Raw genomic sequence first — 22,540 nt, forward strand, 5'->3', positions numbered from 1 at the left:
TGTGAATCTGTGAAAGACACCAATACTGGATAACTGCTGTTACAGGTAAGTAACGCGTTTCTTATCCAGTATTAGGGGTGTCTTTCATAGATTCAAATGCCTGAATCAGAGTAGTCAGCAATACATTATGCACATTTCTGATGTAATGTTGCTATACAGTCATGTTAGATAATACACATATTATCATACAACATTGCAACGATAGCATAACACAAAATACCATAAAAACAAAATAATTTGCATACCAGGATGGCGGGATGTTGGAAGGCTCACCTCACTAGAATAGATGGCGAAGCACCGCCTGGCCCACTGCTGCATCCTTCTGAAGTTCAATGTCCAGGCAGTAGTGCCTGGAGAAAGTGTGCGGTAACTTCCAGGTCGCCGCTCTGCATATGTCCAAGATCGGCACTCCAGCGAACAGTGCTGCTGATGTGGACATCGCCCTGGTGGAATGCGCTGCAACATGAGCACTCAAAGGCCGTCCGGCCTTGTCATGGCAGAATGCTATGGCTGAGGAGATCCACCTTGAGATGCTTTGTTTCGTGAGAGGCATACCCATCCTTGGTCTGCTGAAGGCCACAAATAGTTGTGATGATTTTCTGAAAGTCTTAGCTTTGTCTATGTAGAACTTTAGGCACCGTTTGAGGTCCAAAGAATGCAGCGTTCTTTCTGCTGCAGTGGAAGGGTTTGCAAAGAAAGAACGTAGAACCATCGGTTCATTGAGATGAAAGTCTGAAGGCACTTTCGGTATGAACTTAGGATTTGTCCTCAGCACCACCCTGTCCTGTTTGAACTGCATGAAGGGTTCTTGAATGGATAGAGCTTGTAGCTCGCCTACTCTCCTGGCAGATGTTAGAGCGAGTAGCAGAGCTGTCTTCCATGAGACGTACTTGATGGATGCTCGATGAATGGGCTCAAAAGGATGCCTCATGAGTTGGTTGAGGACTAGGTTGAGATGCCATGTCGGAGGGACCCTCCGAGGTCTCGGGAAGGATCTATAAAGTCCCTTCAGGAACTGTTTGACAAGCCTATTGGACCACAGAATTGGTCCTGTGAAAGTCCTGGTGAATCGTGAGATAGCCGCCAGATGAACCTTTATGGATGCATGCGCCAGACCTGACTGTGCCAAATGCAGCAGATATGGCAATATTTGTTCGGGTGTGATATGTAGTGGCCGCAGGCCTTGCTCTGAACACCAAATACAGAATCTTTTCCATTTGAGAGAGTATGTTTTGTTGGTACTGTCTGCTCTCGCTTTCGCCAGTACGTCCCTGCATTCCTGTGGGATGTTCAGGTCACAGAACTCTCTGTGCTCAGGAGCCAGGCCGATAACCTGAGCGATTGCAGGTTCGGGTGTTGTACCTGCCCGCTGGACATTGTCAGTAGGTTCGGGTGCTGCTGTAGAGGAATCGGTGTCCTGATGGAGAGGCGATGAAGATCCGAGAACCAGTGCTGTCTCGGCCAGAACGGGGCAATTAGGATCAGGGTACAAGGCTCCGCCTTCATCTTCCTGAGGACTCTTGGGATCATCTGAAATGGTGGAAAAGCGTACGCAAATACGTTGAACCAACCGATGGAAAAAGCATTTCCGAGTGACCCTCGTTGGGGATGCCAGCTTGCGTAGTTTGGGCATTTGGGGTTCCCCCTGGTGGCAAACAGGTCGATTCCCGGGACTCCCCATTCTGAGAATATGTGATCCAGCGTGCTCTTGTCGATCTCCCACTCGTGGGAGAGGGATCTTTGCCTGCTTAGGGCGTCCGCAATGGTGTTGTCCTTGCCCGGAACATAGTCCGCCCTGAGCGTGATTCCATGGAGTACAAGCCAGTTCCAGACCTTTTGCGATTCGCGTGATAGAGTGAGCGAACGCGTTCCTCCCTGTTTGTTGAGATAGTGCATCGTCGTGGTGTTGTCCGTTCTGACGAGCACCTGGGAGTTCTGGATGCGTGGTAAAAAGGCCTGTAGAGCCAGATACACAGCTCTCAGTTCCAAAAGATTTATATGGAGTTGCTTCTCCTGAGTGGTCCATTTGTCGCTTATTCGAAGGTCCTGGAGGACAGCTCCCCAGCCTTCCGGGGAGGCATCCGTGGTATTCACCAGAGGTGCTGCTGGAAGTAGAAACGGCAGTCCCATAGATAGATTCTTGCGACTCTTCCACCAGTCCAGACTCTTGGATATTTTTGGTGTAATCTTTACAATGTCCTCGAAAGAACCTGTACTCTGTGTCCATTGGTTCGTGGGGGCTTCTTGCAATGGGCGCATCCTGAGTCTGCAGTGAGGGATGAGGAGTATACAAGAAGACATCATGCCTAGGAGTGACTTGTAGGTTCGAACTTTTAGGGACTTTCTTGACGCCACAGCCGTGGCTAGAGATATTATCTTGTTTGTCCTTTCCCTCGAAGGGAATGCCTTTGCGCACTCCATGTTCAAGGTTGCCCCGAGGAAGGTGATGTTTCTTGTAGGGATCATGCAGGATTTCTCGAGATTGAGAGTTAATCCTAGCCGTTGAAAAAGATTGGTGCAGGCGTTGGAGGATTCGGTCACGCCCGCAGCTGAGGGTGACTTTACCAGCCAGTCGTCGAGGTAGGGGAAGACTTGGTGACCCATTTGACGCAGGAAAGCTGCCACTGGTGCAAGACACTTTGTGAAAATCCGCGGAGCGGACTTGAGGCCAAACGGCAGGACCTTGAATTGGTAATGTTGTCCTGCGACCTCGAATCTCAGGAATTTTCTGTGACACTTGAGGATTGGGATGTGGTAGTAGGCATCTTGGAGATCCAAAGAGGTCATGAAATCTCCTTTTTCCAGCATGCCTAGTATTTCTTGGATCGTCACCATTCTGAACGATTGGCTTCTTAGGAAAGAGTTGAGCACCCGGAGGTCCAGAATGGGCCTCCATTTTTTCTCCTTCTTGCATACGAGAAAGAAGCGGTAATAGAAGCCTTTCCCTCTTAGAGATGATGGAACTCGTTCGATTGCTCCCTTCTTCAGCATCACAGATACTTCCTGGAGAATCAGGCGTAGATGTTTGTGTGGCAGTCTGCGGGGAGGTGTTGTAGGAGGGATGGTGGTGAATTCTAGGGAATGGCCGAATCGTATTAATTGAAGTACCCACCGGTCCGTGGTGATGAGATGCCAATTGTTTAGGAAATGGGTCAATTTTCCTCCAATTTGTAATGAGGGATATAGTGGCTGGACTGGCTGGAGTAATTGGTCACTGGCGGCCGCCAGTGCCCCTCTTCTGATTTTTGCCCCTGAAGCTTGACCTTCCGTAAGAAGACCGATGACTCTGTTGTTGCTTCTGCTGGAATTGAGATTTATTTTGGTAGGAATACGAGGACCTATTTTGATAGGAACCTCTGTAAGAGGACTGTCCTCTAGATCTGTTGCCTCGAAAGGACTGGTTCTGTGCCTGCAAGGTACCCAGTGCCCTGGCCGTATCAGTGTCCTTCTTTATCGTTTGGAGCGCCTCATCAATCTTGTCACCAAAAAGGTGCTGGCCGTCGAAGGGCATGTCCAGCACTTTCGTCTGCACTTCCTGTCTGAACGACGTTGCTTTAAGCCATCCTTGACGGCGCAGGACTGCTGCTCCAGCTAGTTGGCGAAAGCCAGTCATGGCTGCATCAATGGCACAGTCAATTATTTCAGCTCCTGAGGTTTGACCCTCCGTAAGCAGCGCCTTGACTTCCCCCTGAACTGTGTCAGGTAGTTCCGCTAAATAGGGGACTATATCTTCCCAGAGTTGGCGATTTTAACGCCCCAACAGAGCTATGGAGTTGGCCACTTTGATGGTCATGGCCGACGTTGTCGTAAATCGTTTCCCGATCGTGTCCAACTTCCGGCCCTCCTTGTCCGGAGGGGCCGATAGAGGAGAGGAAGGGTTGCGGGAGTTCTTTTGGGCCGCCTGTGTAACAACCGAATCCGGTTTCGGGTGTCCATTGAGGCAAGCTGCCGCTGTAAGTGGGGCTTTGTATTTTTTGTCCAGGCGCGGAACAACCGCAGGTACAGAAGCTGGCGTCAGCATTAGTTTCTTGCCTTGGTCCCAGAGAAATTCTATTATCGGAATAGACTTCGTTGTTTTCTGTGTCTGCTCCTTGAAATCGTGTAAGAAGCACTCAGTTTCAATCGATTCCATAACCATATGGAATCGCTTTGCCGCCCTTTCCACTATTTTATGGAAACCGCCAATATCCACAGGTGGCGAATCTGCCTGGCGCGGCTGGGGTGAAGCTGGGGAAGACGCTACATACTCTTCCTCCTCTTCATGGTCCGACTGGATTTCCTGGACTTCTCCTTCTTCCAGTTCCTCATCATCGTCCTCATCTGATGACACTACCACCTGAGGTTGGACTCTCTCATGGCGGACTTGAGGGAGAGGCCGAGTCTGTTTTGGGGCTGCCGCTGGATTATTTATAGCAGGCGTCTGGCCCCCAGTTTCCGTTGCCGGTGTTTCCGGGAAACGTTGTTTGTAATCCTGGATAAGGTATTTCAGGTCATTAACAATAGAAGCCGGCAGGCATACCATCGGGGTGACCTCCGTGCGAACATGAGCTTGGACAGAGTGTTCATGGTAAGTCATGTCCTCCTGTTCCTCGTCTGTGCTCTGGCATTTGACATGAAGGTCCGAAATGGAAGTAGCTGGATCCAGGAGTTCCTCTTCTTCGGATTCTTCACTCTGGAAAATTTCTGAAGGCAAATGAGTTTGCACTTTACTCGGAGACGTTGTTTCCGGTGTAATTTGCTGCTTGGCAATCTTGCCAGACGCAGAACTTGTTGCAGGAGCCCCTGCCGTCGTAGCTGGTGTCGTTGACGGTGGCAGTGTGAGAGACGACATTTCTACCAGCTTGGATTTCTTCCACGGGTCAGAAATGGCCAACGTCGACGACTAATCATCCGTCGACGGTGTCCTCGTCGACGGTAAAGTCTTCGTCGACGGTGCCTCCGTAGACGGCAGTTTGATCGTCGACGATGTCCTCGACGTCGGTGCGCTCGTCGACGATGCGCTCGTCGGCGTGCTAGTCGACGGCGAGCTCGTCGTCGAAGTTTTCGTCGTCGGCGTCTTCGTCGTCGACGCCTTTGTCGTCGGCGCCTTCGTCGTCTGCGCCTTCGTCGACGCCTTTGTCGTCAACGTGATCTTCGTCGTCGACGAGGTTTTCGACGTCGATGACGGTTTCAGCAGGATAATAGATGGAATAGGTTTACCTGCTGACGACGATGAAGGAGTTGTCGTCGTCGACGGGGAAACAGACGACGCCGTCGTCGTCGACACAGTCGTCGTCGCTGTAGTAATTCTTTGCGAGGAAGCAGTTGCATGCCTGCTAGATGACTGTGCAGGCTTCTTAAAAGTCTGGGTATCCTTGGCAGACACTGAAGATGTCGTAGATCTTGCCTCTGAAGACTTCTTTTGTGCCTTCCTAGGAGGAGTGTCTGAGGGGCCAGGGGAAGTTACCCTTGGCCTCTTTAGAGAGACTTCTGAGGTCTTTGAAACGCTACCCTCTGAAGATTCCACATTGTCTCTCTCCTTGAGCCTGTCAAGCCAGATGAGCAGGCGACCTTCTCTGTCCCTCAAGGTCTTGTTGGGGAAAGACCTACATATTTTGCAGTCTTTAGGGACATGGTCTGGATAAAGGCAATATAAGCACAGGGCATGCTTATCCTCCACATGTAGCCTTTTCTTCCCACATGAAGAGCAGGCCCTGAAAAGGGCTTTCTTCTGGGACTCAGACATTGCAGAATGCAGTAGAAATAAATCACTTACTGCAGAGCAAAGTGGACTGAAGTAATCCTTGACGAGATGTAGAATGAAGAAACCACTTTTAAAAGTGAAGAAGTTGGTTTTGAAGAGATCCTGAGGAGAACTCAGGCTGGAGACTCCCTAGCACAACGTGCGGTAGAAAATCTGAGGGACTGAGGCTCCTGCCAGGAAGGTTCTAGAGGGAGGTCATAGCTGATTGGCTGGCTCTAAGAGTTTGGTCCTTTTTACATAAGGACAAGGATAGGCTACTAAGGTGAGGCCCTTAGGCCTATTTTCTCTATGTATGTCTATAGGACATTACTTTTCTATGTACCGGAGGCTCCCGTCTCGACGACGGGGAATGATTCAGGCATGTGAATCTATGAAAGACACCCCTAATACTGGATAAGCTGCAATTCTTCTCGCTGGAATCCGGCAGGGAATACCATTGCCATTCTCTGTCTTCTGAGTGATTGCCAAGCACCTTCCTCTTGCGGAGGAGGTGCTTATATTCGGCCCGCCCTTTGCCTCACCTTGACTCGCCCCAATGCTTGCTGGGAATTATAGTTCAGGGGGCTTTTTCGTGTTTTTACGCCTGGGAGTTAGTTTAGACATATAACGGTGAATAGCCTGATGGGTGGTGATCGGGTATGAAATCGCTACACCTGGTCTACCAAATTGCTCCAGCAGGCTTCTTCACCTGTCGAGGACAGACAAGACCCGAGTGAGCGTAAACATTTTGAACGTCTCCATCCGGAGCAAGCGGTTGATGTTCCTGAGATCCAAGATAGGATGCAAGCCTTTGTCCTTCTTGTGCACCAGAAAGTAGTGGGAATAGCAACCACAACCTACTTCAGGGACAGGAACGCTCTCAATGGCTCCTTTGGCCAAGAGTGCCGAAAATGCCTGTTGGAGAAGGGCCAGATGATCCTCCGATATACGATGGTATGGCGGTGTCATGGAGGGAGGGGTAGTCTTAGAGGGGCGGGAGTAGCCCTTTCGGACTATCTGCAAAACCCACCTGTCCAACATGATGAGGCGCCAGAGAGGGAGGTGATGGCGAATCCTGCCACCCACTGGCGTTTGGTGGCCCTGAAAAGTCAGAGTAGGAGGTTTTGGAGGCTGCTGCAGAGGGGGCTGTGGTGGACATGCCCCCAGAACCACGGTGCTTGGTTCCCACGTCCCCGGCCGCGCAGAGGCTGAACAGCTTGTTCCGGCCTGTGGCTCTGGGCAGGACATGGCGGGGCACCCCTTCCGTAGCCATGAAAGGGGCGAAAGGCAGACTGTGCAGGGTGGGCGGTGGAGATGCTCAAGGACCAGTCCATAGCCAGAGAGTCCTTAAAGCGCTCCAGCGAGTTGTCTGCCTTGTCACCGAAAAGGCGACGCCCATCAAAGGGCATGTCCATAAGAGTGGATTGGACATCCCTGGGTAAAACCAGTCAACCTCAACCAGGTGTAGCGTCAAAGGTCTACTGACGTGGAAATTGTCCTTCCTAATGAGTCAGCAGTATCCAGCCCACAGCGGATGGTAAACTTTGCTGCGTCTCTCCCCTCTGCAACTGCACGGGAGAGCATAGCCCAAGACTCCTCCAGGCACTGCGGCAGCACCTGCGCTACCGTATCGCACACAGAGTGTAACGGCCCAACAGACATGTGGTGCTTAACGACCGCAATCCCAAGCTGGGGGAACAAAACATTTTTTTCCAAGGTGGTCCAGCTTTTTGGATTCCCTATCGGGTGGTGCGTTAAGGAATGCGCCTTTGGAGGGGGAGGCTTGGACCACTAAGCTCTCAGGGTGGGGTGTTGGGAGAGTAAAGTGGGGTCGACCAGGGCCGGGCAGTGGCGTTGGGCAATCATCCTGTCCAAAGAAGCCCCTGTGTTGGGCCTGGACCAGGTGCTCAAAAGGATGTCCGTGAGGGCTTCAATAAACAGCAGCAGGGGCTCCGAAGAGCTTGCTGCCGGTTGAAGCACTTCTGTCAGGTGGTTGGTCCTGACTGCCACCGCAGGTAGCGCGAGGTGGAGAGTTTCAGCCGCCCTACGCAACACCACTGCGTAACATAAGGTCTGGGGAGGTATACAGACCACTGGCTTCCCCCAGTTCTCTATCCAGTCCGGTTCACAACCTAACCGGTCGGTTCCCTGACCCCTCCTGGTCGTCCTCAACCTTCTCTGGCTGCACAAAAATACCCATTGGCGTCGGATCCGTCCAGCTCCGTGTCTACCTCAAGGTGGAGGCCGGGGCGACGTCTGCTGGGAACACAGCAGACGCCGGCTGCGGACGTAGTGCCGGTGGAGGAGTAACAAGGTCGACCGGCACCGCTCCGATCCAGGCGTGAAACCAAGTGGACCCTGCGGCGCGGAAGCCGCCATAGCGCCTAGGGCCCCCAGCCAAGTCCTAGGGCCCGCCGGCGGAGTCAGGCTGCCCAAAGATGGCGTGCATCGCTTTGTAAAACTAACAAAGCTGGGCAGAGGTCCGTTCCAGTCCCAGGAAGGGGGGGAAACCCAGAGCCGACCCTTCAGGCTCCGCATGGGGAGCCGCAGGAGGGGCACCACCAGCATTGCTCGTCACGTCGGCCGACAGAAGGGAAGAAGTCAAAGAGCGAAGATGATTCTTCGACTTGAATGAAGAATGGTGTTTGCTCCACAACCGGTCCCTCAACCTCCTACGTGACCGGGACCTCGAGGGATGCAGAGCCGGCTGCAGGGCCGCGAGTAGTTTTCAGGATCGCTCCCGCAAAGACTTCGGTGCCATGGTCCAGCAGTAGGAGCACAACTCTGAGTCGTGGTCGTGCTCCAGGCAGTACAGGTGCAGAGGCACGGATCCGTCACCGACATCAATCGGTTACCGGAACTGTAAGCCTTGAAGCCAGGCATTCCTTATGCATCAGTAGTCGATGGGCTCAAAAAACGAAGTCGACAAAAGTCGAGAAAAAGTCAGTCAAAAAGTGAAGGGAGCTACCACTCTCACTGGATCTGCACTTGCTGGCGCAGAAAAAGAAAGCACTGACGTCAGCTCCGAGAGGGCGGCGTCTATGTACCTACCGCAACGACATCCCGGCGACCATGACGCTGAAAACATAGTTGACTGACGCCACCTTACGACGCACAGGGGTACTGCTGACGAAAATCTTCCCGGATCTAGTCAGACGCCTGGGGGCTATTTCTAAGGTAAGGAATCTATAACTAACTGTTTCTTTCAGATATGTAATGGCTGGTTGGATAAAGGCACTGGCTGTGGTTCTTGTTTGACATTTTGGTTCCCAAAGTGATCAGGGCTGATGTCTACCAGCTGCTGCACCATAGGTTGTCTAGTGAGGGGTCGATCTTGGCAATAACACAATCTTGGTGGAGGTCTGCCCAGGGATATTTGACTCGACACTGTGGACAGTTCTGAAATGAAGTCCTTTCCACTACGGATTGGATATTTTCAGCGCAGAAGACGATGGAGTAAGGCCTGGATGGGGCCTTCAAAGAGATCCTGATGGTTGTCAAGACATACAGGATAGGTTGATGACTACGAAAGGGCAGTATGTGTGGTGATTGTTTTGCCAGAGAGTCTGCAGAATCCAGAGTGGCAAGAAGACCATCATAGCAAGGCGTCGACCCAGAGCATGGTGAGAGACAGTAAGAAAAAGCCATCTAAAAATGAAGCTGATGCTCTTGCACATTACCAGACATAAGTGGATTCACCATGCAACGTGAATGGAAGACTTCTTCAAAGAAAAACAACTTGCACATGCCCAAGCACAACACTAAATGGCAAAAGTATGCACAGCATGTGTATCTACTGCTATATATGCCACAGATTTGTGTGTGTGTGTGTGTATATATATATATATATATATATATATATATATATATATATATATATACATATATATATATACACACACACACACACAAATCTGTGGCATATATAGCAGTAGATACACATGCTGTGCATACTTTTGCCATTTAGTGTTGTGCTTGGGCATGTGCAAGTTGTATATATATAGCGTATGAGTGCTGTCCTCTTGCCGCGAGGACACGCACCAACCCGCAACCACTGGGTGCAGCGAGGCTTAGGATCCTACCCTGCCTGTTCGTGGGACGAGTGGCATTGGATGTTAAATGCACCCCTGAGATGGAGGCCCATCAGAGGGCTGAAATTCTTGCCGTACAGAAAAAAGAAGAGTGCACCCATCCAGGTTTCCAAAAACTTGACAAACCACAAGGACCATAATTCATAGCCCATCGAAGGGTGTGGTATTTACAAAGCGCAGAAGTTAAGCCTTTGAAAATGAAGCAAACAGGTTTCGAAACGCGTCGGCTGTCCTAACTGGCACTGAACTGTGATGGCGTTCTGTCTGGGGATGCATTTTGACCAATAAATGCTTTGCATACCACCCGTCTGAGTGCTGTCCTGACCGAGGGGTCTTTGGTGCAGAATATGAATATATATATATATATATATATATATATATATATATATATATATATATATATGCAGTTTCACGTACTAAACCAGTATCACGCACTCCGCACAGGAAATAACGATTAATACTCCGTCTGTATGGTCATATTAAGGTTTTATTCATAAAACCATAAGCCAACAAAGAAACCCTACGCATTTCGGCGGGTAACCGCCTTGCTCACGGGTAAAGCATTACTGCATGGCCATTGCTTATATTTAGTGCACGTGATTACACACATAAACAAACAACACTGAAAATGGACTAACAGTTTTTCGAGTCGGCCATCTTTGAACGGGTTGTGGTAACTCATAATCCACAGAAACAGCGTTTTAAATCGTTATAAATTACAATAGGGCAAAAAACAAATTAATTGTTCCAATTACTCATTGGGTGATAATACATTGTTGATAAACAATAATATGAATGTCTTAAAACTGGTTTTTGCATCAGCTACAAAACGAAAAGCATATCTATTGATGCACATTAAACCCGAGCACATTGTACATTTGACGCGAAACAACATGTTCTAGTTGTACCTAAATTGTCAAAAGGTTAATCAGATGCCCGTTGACTATTTAAATAAAATTATATAGACTTTATTAATTCGGGCATGCGCGTTTTGTATGTGTGGTATACATAGTACATCGTTCCAGTTAGTCACCCAAACGAACAAATTAACAATGCATGTGCCGTTCTGTTACTAAATCTGTCACAGTTTCTGACAAATACTGGTGAGTCTCATTATCGTGGGCTTGTTGGTATATCTATATATATATATTTTGCCTTTCTTCCTATTATCGAGGTCTGCCACTTGGCATTAATATCAAGTTCTAAGGCCCCATCCTCTTGTTGACCCACTTGGGACCCATGAAATTGATATACCAAAAAGCCCACGATAATGAGACTCACCAGTATTTGTCAGAAACTGACAGATTTAGTAACAGAACGGCACATGCATTGTTAATTTGTTCGTTTGGGTGACTAACTGGAACGATGTACTATGTATACCACACATACAAAACGTGCATGCCCGAATTAATAAGGTCTATATAATTTTATTTAAATAGTCAACGGGCATCTGATTAACCTTTTGACAATTTAGGTACAACTAGAACATGTTGTTTCGCGTCAAATGTACAATGTGCTCGGGTTTAATGTGCATCAATAGATATGCTTTTTGTTTTGTAGCTGATGCAAAAACCAGTTTTAAGACATTCATATTATTGTTTATCAACAATGTATTATCACCCAATGAGTAATTGGAACAATTAATTTGTTTTTTGCCCTATTGTAATTTATAACGATTTAAAACGCTGTTTCTGTGGATTATGAGTTACCACAACCCGTTCAAACATGGTCGACTCGAAAAACTGTGTTAGTCCATTTTCAGTGTTGTTTGTTTATGTGTGTAATCACGTGCACTAAATATAAGCAATGGCCATGCAGTAATGCTTTACCCGTGAGCAAGGCGGTTACCCGCCGAAACGCGTAGGGTTTCTTTGTTGGCTTATGGTTTTATGAATAAAACCTTAATATGACCATACAGACGGAGTATTAATCGTTATTTCCTGTGCGGAGTGCGTGGTACTAGTTTAGTACGTGAAACTGCATGAATATCGGGAACCTCCAGCCCGAGTCGCACCGCCGGTGAAGTGTCCCGGTCTTCTTGGAGGAAAGGGGATTTTGTGTGTGTATATATATATATATATATATATATATATATATATATATATATATATACACAGATACATATATATCCATGAGGAAGATGTGCAACATCTGTCACTTTCCAACTACATAGCATTTACCCTCCCAGAAACACCCTTTTCTCCAGCTCTAAACAAGTTATATGGCAGAGATAATGCATAACAGGGGGATTTATATTAAGTGATTTGGACAATTGCTTTCCTATACAACAATGCTACCACAACAGGACGCTGTAGGCGACCGTCACATACCACACTCAATGGATTACAATGCAAAAAAATCGATTGGACGCAAATGTCTTTCAGTTGCTTTTTATTTGGTTTCATTTGCTTGTCTGGAACGAAAACACTCCAGCCCCAACACAGACATCTGCAAGCTAGAAGAAAATAACCAAAAATGTGGGTAAAAGAATGGAAACGAGGACTGCTACACAAGGCATAACCACAGAAAGAGAAAGAAATAGAAACAAGTTGCCATAAAACTTTCAACCGTCAAGGCAAAAATCCTTTCAACCCAGAATGAAAACGGCACTTTGCTGTAAAGCAGACTTCGAAATAGGGATTGTGGCCAATGAGTTGTGAACCGGCATGCAAAATTCTGAAAAGTCACGTTAATTAAAAATAGAGCTGGGCAACATAGACATTTTCTTCCCTCACCAATAAACGAAACTAATACTTTATCATGTAAACCTCACCGTGGACATTGTATCTGGTTTAGTCCAGTGATTCAAACAATAATGTAATCATTCCAGACTACGGACTTCAGCTGGTCTTATATAGGAGGTATAAGATTATTTGGGATTCCTTTAAACATCAGCAGTTGCCATTTAAGACCCCAGTCCAAAACATATCAAACAGTAAGTAAACTTCATGCTTTGCCTGCTGTGGCCTACTACCGTATGCCCGCAAAGGAGCTATGGCTGTACACCACCACCACTGTCCTGAAGAAAATACTTCTGTTTCAAGAAATCAGAGCAGGAATGCTCAGAGTGGCCGCAATAGACATCCAGGAGCACAAACCTTCCATTACTTATGTTGGAGGCAGGCTCCTTCAGCGCAATCCTGCTCGTGCCTCAAACAGCATAAGAGATGAAAGCACAGTTAGGATGGACTTTTCAAACTGACCGTATATGTAATAAAATGGGATAAAAAGCTACTGAGAGATTGTGAAAATAGGAGATTTAACTCAAGATATCCTTAATGGCGACCAAAGACCTATTTATTTATAGTATGTCCCTGCCGAGAGCTCAACTAGTGCTTTTACAGAGCTGGTTTACAAATCAGTGCTAGGAAACGTTTGCCTAGGTGCTTTTGCATGTCATGTAAACAGCCACATTACCAAGCTGCTTTTATAGAACAAACATCCCACTCCAGGATCTAGCCCAACTTGAGATGTTCAGTTTTGGCCCAGCACAAAGTGCCTACCCTGTTTTCATAAAAAGAGTGCTTAGCTGGAAACTTAAACTAGAATGTAAATGTAACACTTATGAATCTGGGCTGCTCAAACTGCACCACACACACAGCGTTTATTTTCCGTTTTGTTCCACAGCACCATTTTATCCTATGAATTTTCCAAACAACACTAATGTCATTTTGAACTATATTAGCACAATTGTCTCAAATCTGTCATTGTTTAAATGTTAGTGTTTATACCTGAAGAAAAGAAATTGGTATGCGAGTGGACTATGACTAAGGGCACTTTGAAAATCTGAAAACGGAGGCTGAAGGTGGTTTTAATGATTCGGAAAGTTCGCTCCCATCAACCATCTCACGAGTGTTCTGTTGAACCAATGACTGTTACACAGGCCTGCAGCAATCAATCAAAACCAGTAGAAGGCAACCCTGTCCTATTCCCGCAACTAAATCACTTGCTGTGTTTGCTCGGTATGAAGAAGATTGAGCGCAATATTCAAAGTGGCAAATTTAATAATCGTGTGTGAAAACATTCGGGAAAAAAATACTTTTGGTGTCATTATATTTAACAAATTAACAAAAGTGAAGATTTTACAGTGTAGGTGTTAACTGCTGCATGAAAGGCTTTTGAAGCAACAAATGTAGCCAGCTTTGAACTCAGACGCGCGATTCTTGAGAAGAGTACAAGCTAAAATATAGCTCTACGGTGGCCCTCGTGTACATTTTTGCAATATTATTTGCTAACTGGAGAGTGAGCTAAAAGATGTGCCTCGCTCACTATCAGCATTCGTTTCAACCACCACTAACTTTTTTTTTAATGTAGTTTTGTTAAAATTTTCTGTTTTCAAGGCTGAGGTGCACATGCCAATTAATGATCACAGCATTCAGTCAAGGCTTGGGTCAAATCCTATCAATAAAACATCACAATTTGTTCCTGTGACTACTTGAACAAAGTATTTAATTTACATTATACTCAAATCAGCACTTTCCCTCCACACTCTCACTGTTTCCATTGTGTGTTGCACTCATGTACTCCTGGGTCAGGCTTGCATAATTATTGTGAGTATACCATGTCCATTCTAACACTGACAGTATACATGAGTTAGCTTACCGAGCGACTTTCTAATCTTGGATGACTTGCTCAACCAGCACCCAATTTGAATTTTCTTAAGCCATACCGCAAAACCGCTTTGATGTGGTGGTGGACTGAGCAATCAGTTGGAAGCACCACAAGGGTGATTTTGTTTACTCTGGGCCATAAAAGCAACTGTCTAAATGTCTTTCCTTGATTTCTGCTCACAGGCCAACAAAAAAAGACATGACCTCTTTCCTTGAGAGCAAGCTGCATCGCCCTGCTGAAAGGATTTCTCAATTTATAAATGCTCTCAGTATCACAAGCAGCCAGAAAACTGCAGCCTGTCTCGACCTGATCTAGCAGTCTGCGTGTTCTTAAGGTTTTGCTGGCACTACAACCATGGCTGATGACAAGGAAGGGCGAGTAATCACCCGTCCAAGAATTAGCAAGGAAGGCTGAATGGCAAGAAAAGGTAATGAGACAAAGCAGGATTCTTTGTATGTTAAAGGGTCATTTTTATGACTGAACCGAAACTAATAATTGCTCCTTGCATATTGCAGTGCCAGAGGCTACACTGAAAAGGGATGCAGATCCCGATTCTACACACCTTGCATGGGAGGTGTAGAAAAGGTTTCTACAAAAGAGATAGGGCAAGGTTCAAGTGCATGTCGAATGCTAAAGAACCACTACCAAAATCTTTGAAAATCATTATGTCCCTTGCAAACTGATATAATGGTCCCAATTCTATCAAACATGAGCAGCTTTTGTTCTAGCAACATTTCGTTCACCTTATGAACACACAAACACGTCCCACTGATGTAGTTAAGAACAATCAGAACTACTCACTCTATGTTTCATAAGTCACAGGGATGTGTTGAGGATATTCCATAATTTGATGTTGAGAAGATACTGTTTGTAGTGCATGTACATTTGTTGCACAACCACTCTTCAAGGAAGACATTTAACCAGCAGCATTCCATTTAATGCAGCCACCTTACCTAACAAACGCACAGCATAGGAGGAGGTGGATGTAGTTATCACCTACCTTATATGGTACAGACCACACCACAGAGTTATTGTGTGTGTGCAGTGCCCCAGAAGAGCACTCAAACTATTTCATGAATCAAGGCTTTCGCTGAGCATAAGGCTTTATAGTTCATTTAATTGCAGAAACTAAAAATAAAAAAATACTCCAGGAAGATCCAAGACCACTTAGCCCAGCAGGCAGTAGCGATTACATTATGGAGACTCTGAAATGAGCGGTCTTTAACATACGTATCTCAAAGACTGTTGAGGAATTATACCCGCCACCTCCTCTGCTCTACCTCAAACAGTAAAAAGAAGCACAAAAACAGGGAGCTCAGATAAGCACCAGAGGCAGCTCGAAGCAAGTCACAAACCATGGCTTCAGGGTACCATAGCCAACAGAAAGCGGGATCCACCTTCCTATACTTTACAGCGCTGGGATCGCCAAGCAATCATTTTCCAACATCTTCACTCCTGGCAGTATAACACTGGCCTGTAATGCTGAAGTTTCGTTCTCTATTTTTGGCTCTTTAGTCAGGAATGTAGGGAAGGCCAATTTAATAGAAGACAAGCTCTCAAGTCCATCACTGCTTTAAGCGACGTCTTCGGCAGCCAATAATACCAAGGTTATAGCTTTCTGCACTTCGATAAAGACACAGACTGAAAAATGAGTATTTCACATCAAAACAGGAATTCACTTTTTGGAACGTGATAAATGAATCCTCATCCTCGACCGACAACAAAATGTTGTACTGTACGACTGTTCATCTTAAAAACCTATAAACACCTCCCCTGAGGTCTACCAAGTTGATAACACTTCCGTGGGGTAGTCAATGGCATGGCACTGTCAGGAAACGCATGCAGGTCATCTGACTAGCTCTACGAGGTAGATGGTCACAGCATTTTAAAAAGAACAGATCCTAAGCCCCTCATCAAAGTGAAGCACAGCATACTTCATTCCAAGCAAACTGCCAGCACACGGTTAGGAACGTTTCCCATTTCATAATTTCTTAAATAACAAGGCCTAGAAGCATTTGTGCTGTCAGGGAGTGAAATAACATTTGGCATGAATACGAGCAGGCCACACAGTTTATAAAAACAAGACCACATTGCTTAATAGGCTAGCGATAATGGCCCAATGTTTGAAGGGGTGCAGCTTTACTTAAAAGGTATGGTGGAACTAAAGTGGGAACCCATCTGCTCAAACTGGTGATGTGGCGCTGCTGAAGACCACCCACAGCTAAAGGAAAGATCACAGTGAGAGAGGAGCTGACACTGGTGTGCAGAGATTATTTGGAACAGGATGGATGAAATTTAGTGCCATAAAGGATTGATACAAATGAGATTATATTTGGTGGGACAATGCAGCCAGAAGACAACTTTAAGATGAGTAACCAGGGTGAAGGAATCAGATTAGTCAGCAAATTTCAGATTCATTTGGACCCAACAAAGCGGCGGCATCTCAAAGGACTTGCACCTTGTGTATGTATGTGATAAAATGGTACGTAACCATGGATTACGAAGAGCTGGGTAGATAGAAAAAAAGACACTAATAGAACCATCAACTTGCAGCAAAATAGTCTCTTGTTATAGGGTCCAGTCTTGTACACCATTGGGGTTTCATTTTTGGCTGGAATTCGGTTGCAACAAGATGGGCAGTAGCTACCAAAGCTGGGGAACGTCCGCTGCAGTGTCCAGCAAAGCTTTATCAGACAAGCAGAAAGGTGGCTATGCCAACATTCTCCAAAACCAAGCTTGAGCAGCAGAAAGAATCCTTGTTCCAGGTACTATTTGCAAGTGTGTTAAGTCTGCTATACCCCAGAATAACAGATGAACAGGGGAAGCGGTGTTAGGCTCGCGGGAGCCGGCACATCTCACACTGGTCTGTCCCAGACTGGTTCATAAAGGTGCAGTGCAGACAGGCCCACATCGCAGACGGGGCAGGGTGTACAGACGTGCCCACAGCACCATATTCCTGAATACCGGAGGGCTGAATACCAACTGTACCTATGGGAAATAAAGCAAAAAGGAAAGAAATGATCACCAATAAAAAATAAACTGAGATGTGGCAAAGACATTAACTAAGAAGTGCCTAAGGGTAGCTTAATGTGGATATTTATCTAATGTTAATATGTATCTGATGTCGAAAAAACACAAGAATTTATTAACACAGGTTTTACATGGCACCAGTTTCTGCTCTTCCTGTAATGGTGGGAATCACTGCACAGGATTGGTTGTGACAAGTTTCAAGGAACGAGATATAAAGATGAACGGGGAGTGATTATTGTGGAATTTCCAAAGTGTTAATATTTCCTTTATGGACCTTACATCTTTTTAGCTCACCCACTATTCTCTATTCTTTTCCCAATTGACGTAATGTAAAAATGTGTTGAGAACTATGTGACTTGGGGAGGTTTATTAAAGACTGTGGAGGATTTTGCCATCACACAACTTCAAATTACTGGGAGCTTCCCCTTAATCGATTTAAGTAAAGAAGAAGCAAGAAAGGGGTCGAAACTGTCTTCTAATGCTGCTTTTAGAAAACTGGAGCTCTCTGCTAGAGGATGCTGGAATCAAGGATGATATCAGAAATCTGCGAGTGTATACCTGATGTAGGAAGAGGTATTCTTTAAGTAATTTCAAAATTTATACTTAAATACTGTTTCTAAAGTGTATTTAGGTGATAGAACTTATTGCCTTGCAATTTGTTTGCAAAAACGATGTTATTGATTTTTAATCAGCTGAAGCACAATGTCCAGACCACAAACTCACATTAAGCACTGAATCGAATCACCAGACAGCTAGTACAAGATCCTTAAATTGTGCGAAACTCCCTGAACAGTAGGACACATCTGACAGAATAACAAACACGGCACCTCAACCTAGAATGCATACTCACATTCCCATTTCTGAGCAACACAGATCTCAGTTATGTAAATTGTCAAGTCTACATATTGGATATTGCTGTACATAAGAGTCTAACATGCTACCCTACCTTATCAATCTAATATCTTCAAAACTCCTAATTTAGATGAACAGATGCTTTCCCTGTCTTCTCTGCCCATGTACTGAAGGACCAGCAGTCCACCAGCCCGGAAGTCTTTCTTTTCCTTATTGACTTGAGCAAACGACCTCGGTACATCCATTAACTCCTTGTCTTGTGGTAGTCACCTTGGCCACCAACAGCAATTTGGAGAAGAACTTCCATATTTTGGGGGCAGATTTCCTCCCACTCAGGGGAAAACAATCCTAAAACGGCAGTGGATGTTCCACTTCTATTGTAAAGCTAATTAAGGACTGTACAGATGCAAACGTCTCTTTCCAGGTAATCCTTAAAATCAGACAAGCCCACCAAACAAAGGGGGCTCCCTTCCTTCCCCTTTATGTTCGGAGCCTCCAAAAGGGGATGCCACGTGAAAGTTCAACATGAGTACCTTCATGGCCAGGGGGTTCAATTAATAAGACAAACAGCAGGGAGGACAGACTTCGCTCCTACCTAGTTCCTATGCCAAGTTCCACAGATCCCGAGGCACCCTTGCCAGAACCTTGTCAATAAAAGTATTTTCAGGTCCAAACCTCTGCATAACCTCAATCATAAAGGACTAACTCAAGCTGTTGAAGGCCTTCTATGCGTTTAATGTAGTAAGGTGAGTCAAGCATCTTGCTTGAGCCAGCTGCATAAGGGATGGGAGAAGATCTATTGCCTTGGTATATCTAATAACTGCTCCATCCTTTACAAAATGAAAGTCCTCAGCAAGGATCAAAGAACCCTCAGAAAAGCTCAGTATTCAATGCAATTGTGTGGAAAATTTACTGTTTTGACCCTGTGTTTCCCAAACACTCACTGAGAGATTCTGTTTAGCTTGTCGCACAATGAAAGGATTGGAACATTTCAGAGGACCCCCACCAGAACTTGTCTTTTAGGTACATTTGTGTGAGACTAGTGCTGACAAAAACAGTGGGGATTCGGGGCCGGCTGGAGGTGTATCATTATCTGAAAGTGTAGAAGAAATTGAGCCATACCGATGTCACAGTGAAAAAGGCAAGGAAACGACACAGGGTCATGGCTCAAAACCAGCAAGGCTAAGCCTAATCAATCAAAAAGAACATCACAAATGCCAGTACTGGACGTCACTTAGACTTATTAAAGCCGACCTTTACGAAAATAAAGCATGCAGGTTCGTCTATTGATTCATGTCACTAGTTTATTCATTAATTTACTCACTAGTGGAACAATACTTTTATCAACACTTCAGTTTTTTGTTTGCATATGTACAAATATAATACATTTAATACAACACATAACTAATTCAATACAATTTACAAATGTACAACACATCCAACTCACACACTCATACATCCACAACATACAAAAATGTGCACTTAAGACCTAATGTCAATGGTAGATTCTCTATACATGTAAATGATAACAGTTTTCACAATTATTTTTTCCCAAATCTCAACAGTTCTTTTTTAGAAATTATCCACTGTTTCCGTAATTTACACTGATTATCTACAATTGACAAAAAGGCAACAAAAACAGGTCGACGTGTTTCGAACCCCCCTGATGCGGGGTTCTCCTCAGGACCAACACTTTCTAAAAAACAAACAAATATTTCTGTCAGTACGATATCTGAATATCCAATATATTCACCTCAATGACACCACCTATCAATGCCTGAGTCCTACCTCAATCACTTGAGAAACAATCCGAGTCCAAATGAATAGATGTGAAAAGGTACTCTAGACAAAAAGAGAAATAAACAGTATCTTAGCATACAGCCTCGTGTGCCTGGTGTACTTTAATTGACAAGGGGGAGGGGGTCGCACTCACAGAGAACTCACCTCAGTTAGTAGTGCTGCGATGTAATCTGGGGGAGGAGAGGAGCAACGAGTAAGCGAATAGCTTTGAGTAAATAGAAAAACTCGATTGTGGGTTAACCCACTGATAATGCTCTTACCGCATTTGCGGGCGAATCCATCATTTAAATGTAGATTGGCAGTGGGCGCTTTTTTAATACGAGTGCTTTCAGATTCACCTCCTGAAGGAATGGAAAGAATGCTAAATTAAAAGCCGGCGGCGGTTCTGACCGAGCCTTAGATTTAACTGGCAAATGCCGAGTAGAATTACCTCAATGGAGTTAGTTCCGCGTCTCAAACAATCCAGATTGTTGAATGTCTGTTCCGGTTTTGAGTAAAGCTGTGTGTTATTGGCGTGGTCACGTGGTGCGCCAATTGTCGAAAGTCCACGGAGACTTAAAGTGACAGTACACAAAAGCTGGGGATACGGAGGAAAATAACTTTGTTGGTACCTGAATCTGATTTTGCTTTAAACTTCTCTGGTGGTGGCTTGTGTAGTGGACAGACAAATGAAGGGTCTGTCTTCACGTTCAATGGCATTCATTGGAAGCACGAGGTCTTCACAAATTGCCTAACCAAAAATGTGGTATATGGGATCATATGCCCGTGCCCTAAACTCTATATAGGAAAGACTACACAGGAGGTCAGACACAGGATGACGCAACACAAGTCCAGAATACGTAAAGAGACACCCAATGCCCCTTTGGTGCTACACTGGGTTACAAATAAACACAAAGAGGATGACCTAAGGTGGACAATAATCTCGAAAGTCCAAAAGGACCCTCGTGGAGGAGACATTGAAGGGACATTAAATCAACGTGAAGCGTTGCTTATAATGAAATACAACACCGCAATCACAGGACTGAACGAGATGTCGGAAATCTTTAAAATTAGTACATGAAAGTGTACCTCTGCATCCAAAATACATCTAGCTGAGTCTGTCCCCTGAAGACCATTTGCACCGCAGTGCTGCCTAATTCACCCCAAAGACCAATATGGCTTGTTATTCCAACTTTATTCTATCCTTGCTGATTAGTATCACCCCTGTCAGATTCAGGTTCCATCAAAGTTATTTTCCTCCGTATCCCCAGCTTTTGTGTACTGTCACTTTAAGTCTCCGTGGACTTTCGACAATTGGCGCACCACGTGACCACGCCACACGCCAATAACACACAGCTTTACTCAAAACCGGAACAGACATTCAACAATCGGGATTGTTTGAGACGCGGAACTAACTCCATTGAGGTAATTCTACTCGGCATTGGCCAGTTAAATCTAAGGCTCGGTCAGAACCGCCGCCGGCTTTTAATTTAGCATTCTTTCCATTCCTTCAGGAAGTGAATCTGAAAGCACTCGTATTAAAAAAGCGCAGACTGCCAATCTACATTTAAAATATGGATTCGCCCGCAAATGCGGTAAGAGCATTATCAGTGGGTTAACCCACAATCGAGTTTTTCTATTTACTCAAAGCTATTCGCTTACTCGTTGCTCCTCTCCTCCCCCAGATTACATTGCAGCACTACTAACTGAGGTGAGTTCTCTGTGAGTGCGACCCCCTCCCCCTTGTCAATTAAAGTACACCAGGCACACGAGGCTGTATGCTAAGATACTGTTTGTGTCTCTTTTTGTCTAGAGTACCTTTTCACATCTATTCATTTGGACTCGGATTGTTTCTCAAGTGATTGAGGTAGGACTCAGGCATTGATAGGTGGTGTCATTGCGGTGAATATATTGGATATTCAGATATCGTACTGACAGAAATATTTGTTTGTTTTTTAGAAAGTGTTGGTCCTGAGGAGAACCCCGCATCAGGGGGGTTCGAAACGCGTCGACCTGTTTTTGTTGCCTTTTTGTCAATTTTAAATAATCAGTGTAAATTACGGAACCAGTGGATAATTTCTAAAAAAGAACTGTTGAGATTTGGGAAAAAATAATTGTGAAAACTGTTATCATTTACATGTATAGAGAATCTACCATTGACATTAGGTCTTAAGTGCACATTTTTGTATGTTGTGGATGTATAAGTGTGTGAGTTGGATGTGTTGTAAATTTGTAAATTGTATTGAATTAGTTATGTGTTGTATTAAATGTATTATATTTGTACATATGCAAACAAAAAACTGAAGTGTTGATAAAAGTATTGTTCCACTAGTGAGTAAATTAATGAATAAACTAGTGACATGAATTAATAGACGGACCTATATGCTTTATTTTCGTAAAGGTCGGCTTTAATAAGTCTAAGTGACGTCCAGTACTGGATTTGTGATGTTCTTTT

General features: G+C 45.2%; 1 protein-coding gene across 1 annotated transcript in view; it reads right to left on the reverse strand.

Annotated features, from left to right (window-relative positions):
* Positions 1 to 16,764: 16,764 nt before the first annotated feature.
* The window catches only part of LOC147661221 (nuclear protein localization protein 4 homolog), a 176,621-nt gene continuing 170,845 nt past the window's right edge, over positions 16,765 to 22,540 (reverse strand). Inside the window, exon 8 of the mRNA XM_086951227.1 lies at positions 16,765 to 17,412. Coding sequence (XP_086807353.1) covers positions 17,255 to 17,412 — 158 coding nt within the window. The 3' untranslated portion in view covers positions 16,765 to 17,254. The remainder of the gene's footprint in view (positions 17,413 to 22,540) is intronic.

Source organism: Lissotriton vulgaris, unplaced genomic scaffold (assembly GCF_964263255.1).
Source record: "Lissotriton vulgaris unplaced genomic scaffold, aLisVul1.2 SCAFFOLD_439, whole genome shotgun sequence".
Lineage (NCBI taxonomy): Eukaryota > Metazoa > Chordata > Amphibia > Caudata > Salamandridae > Lissotriton > Lissotriton vulgaris.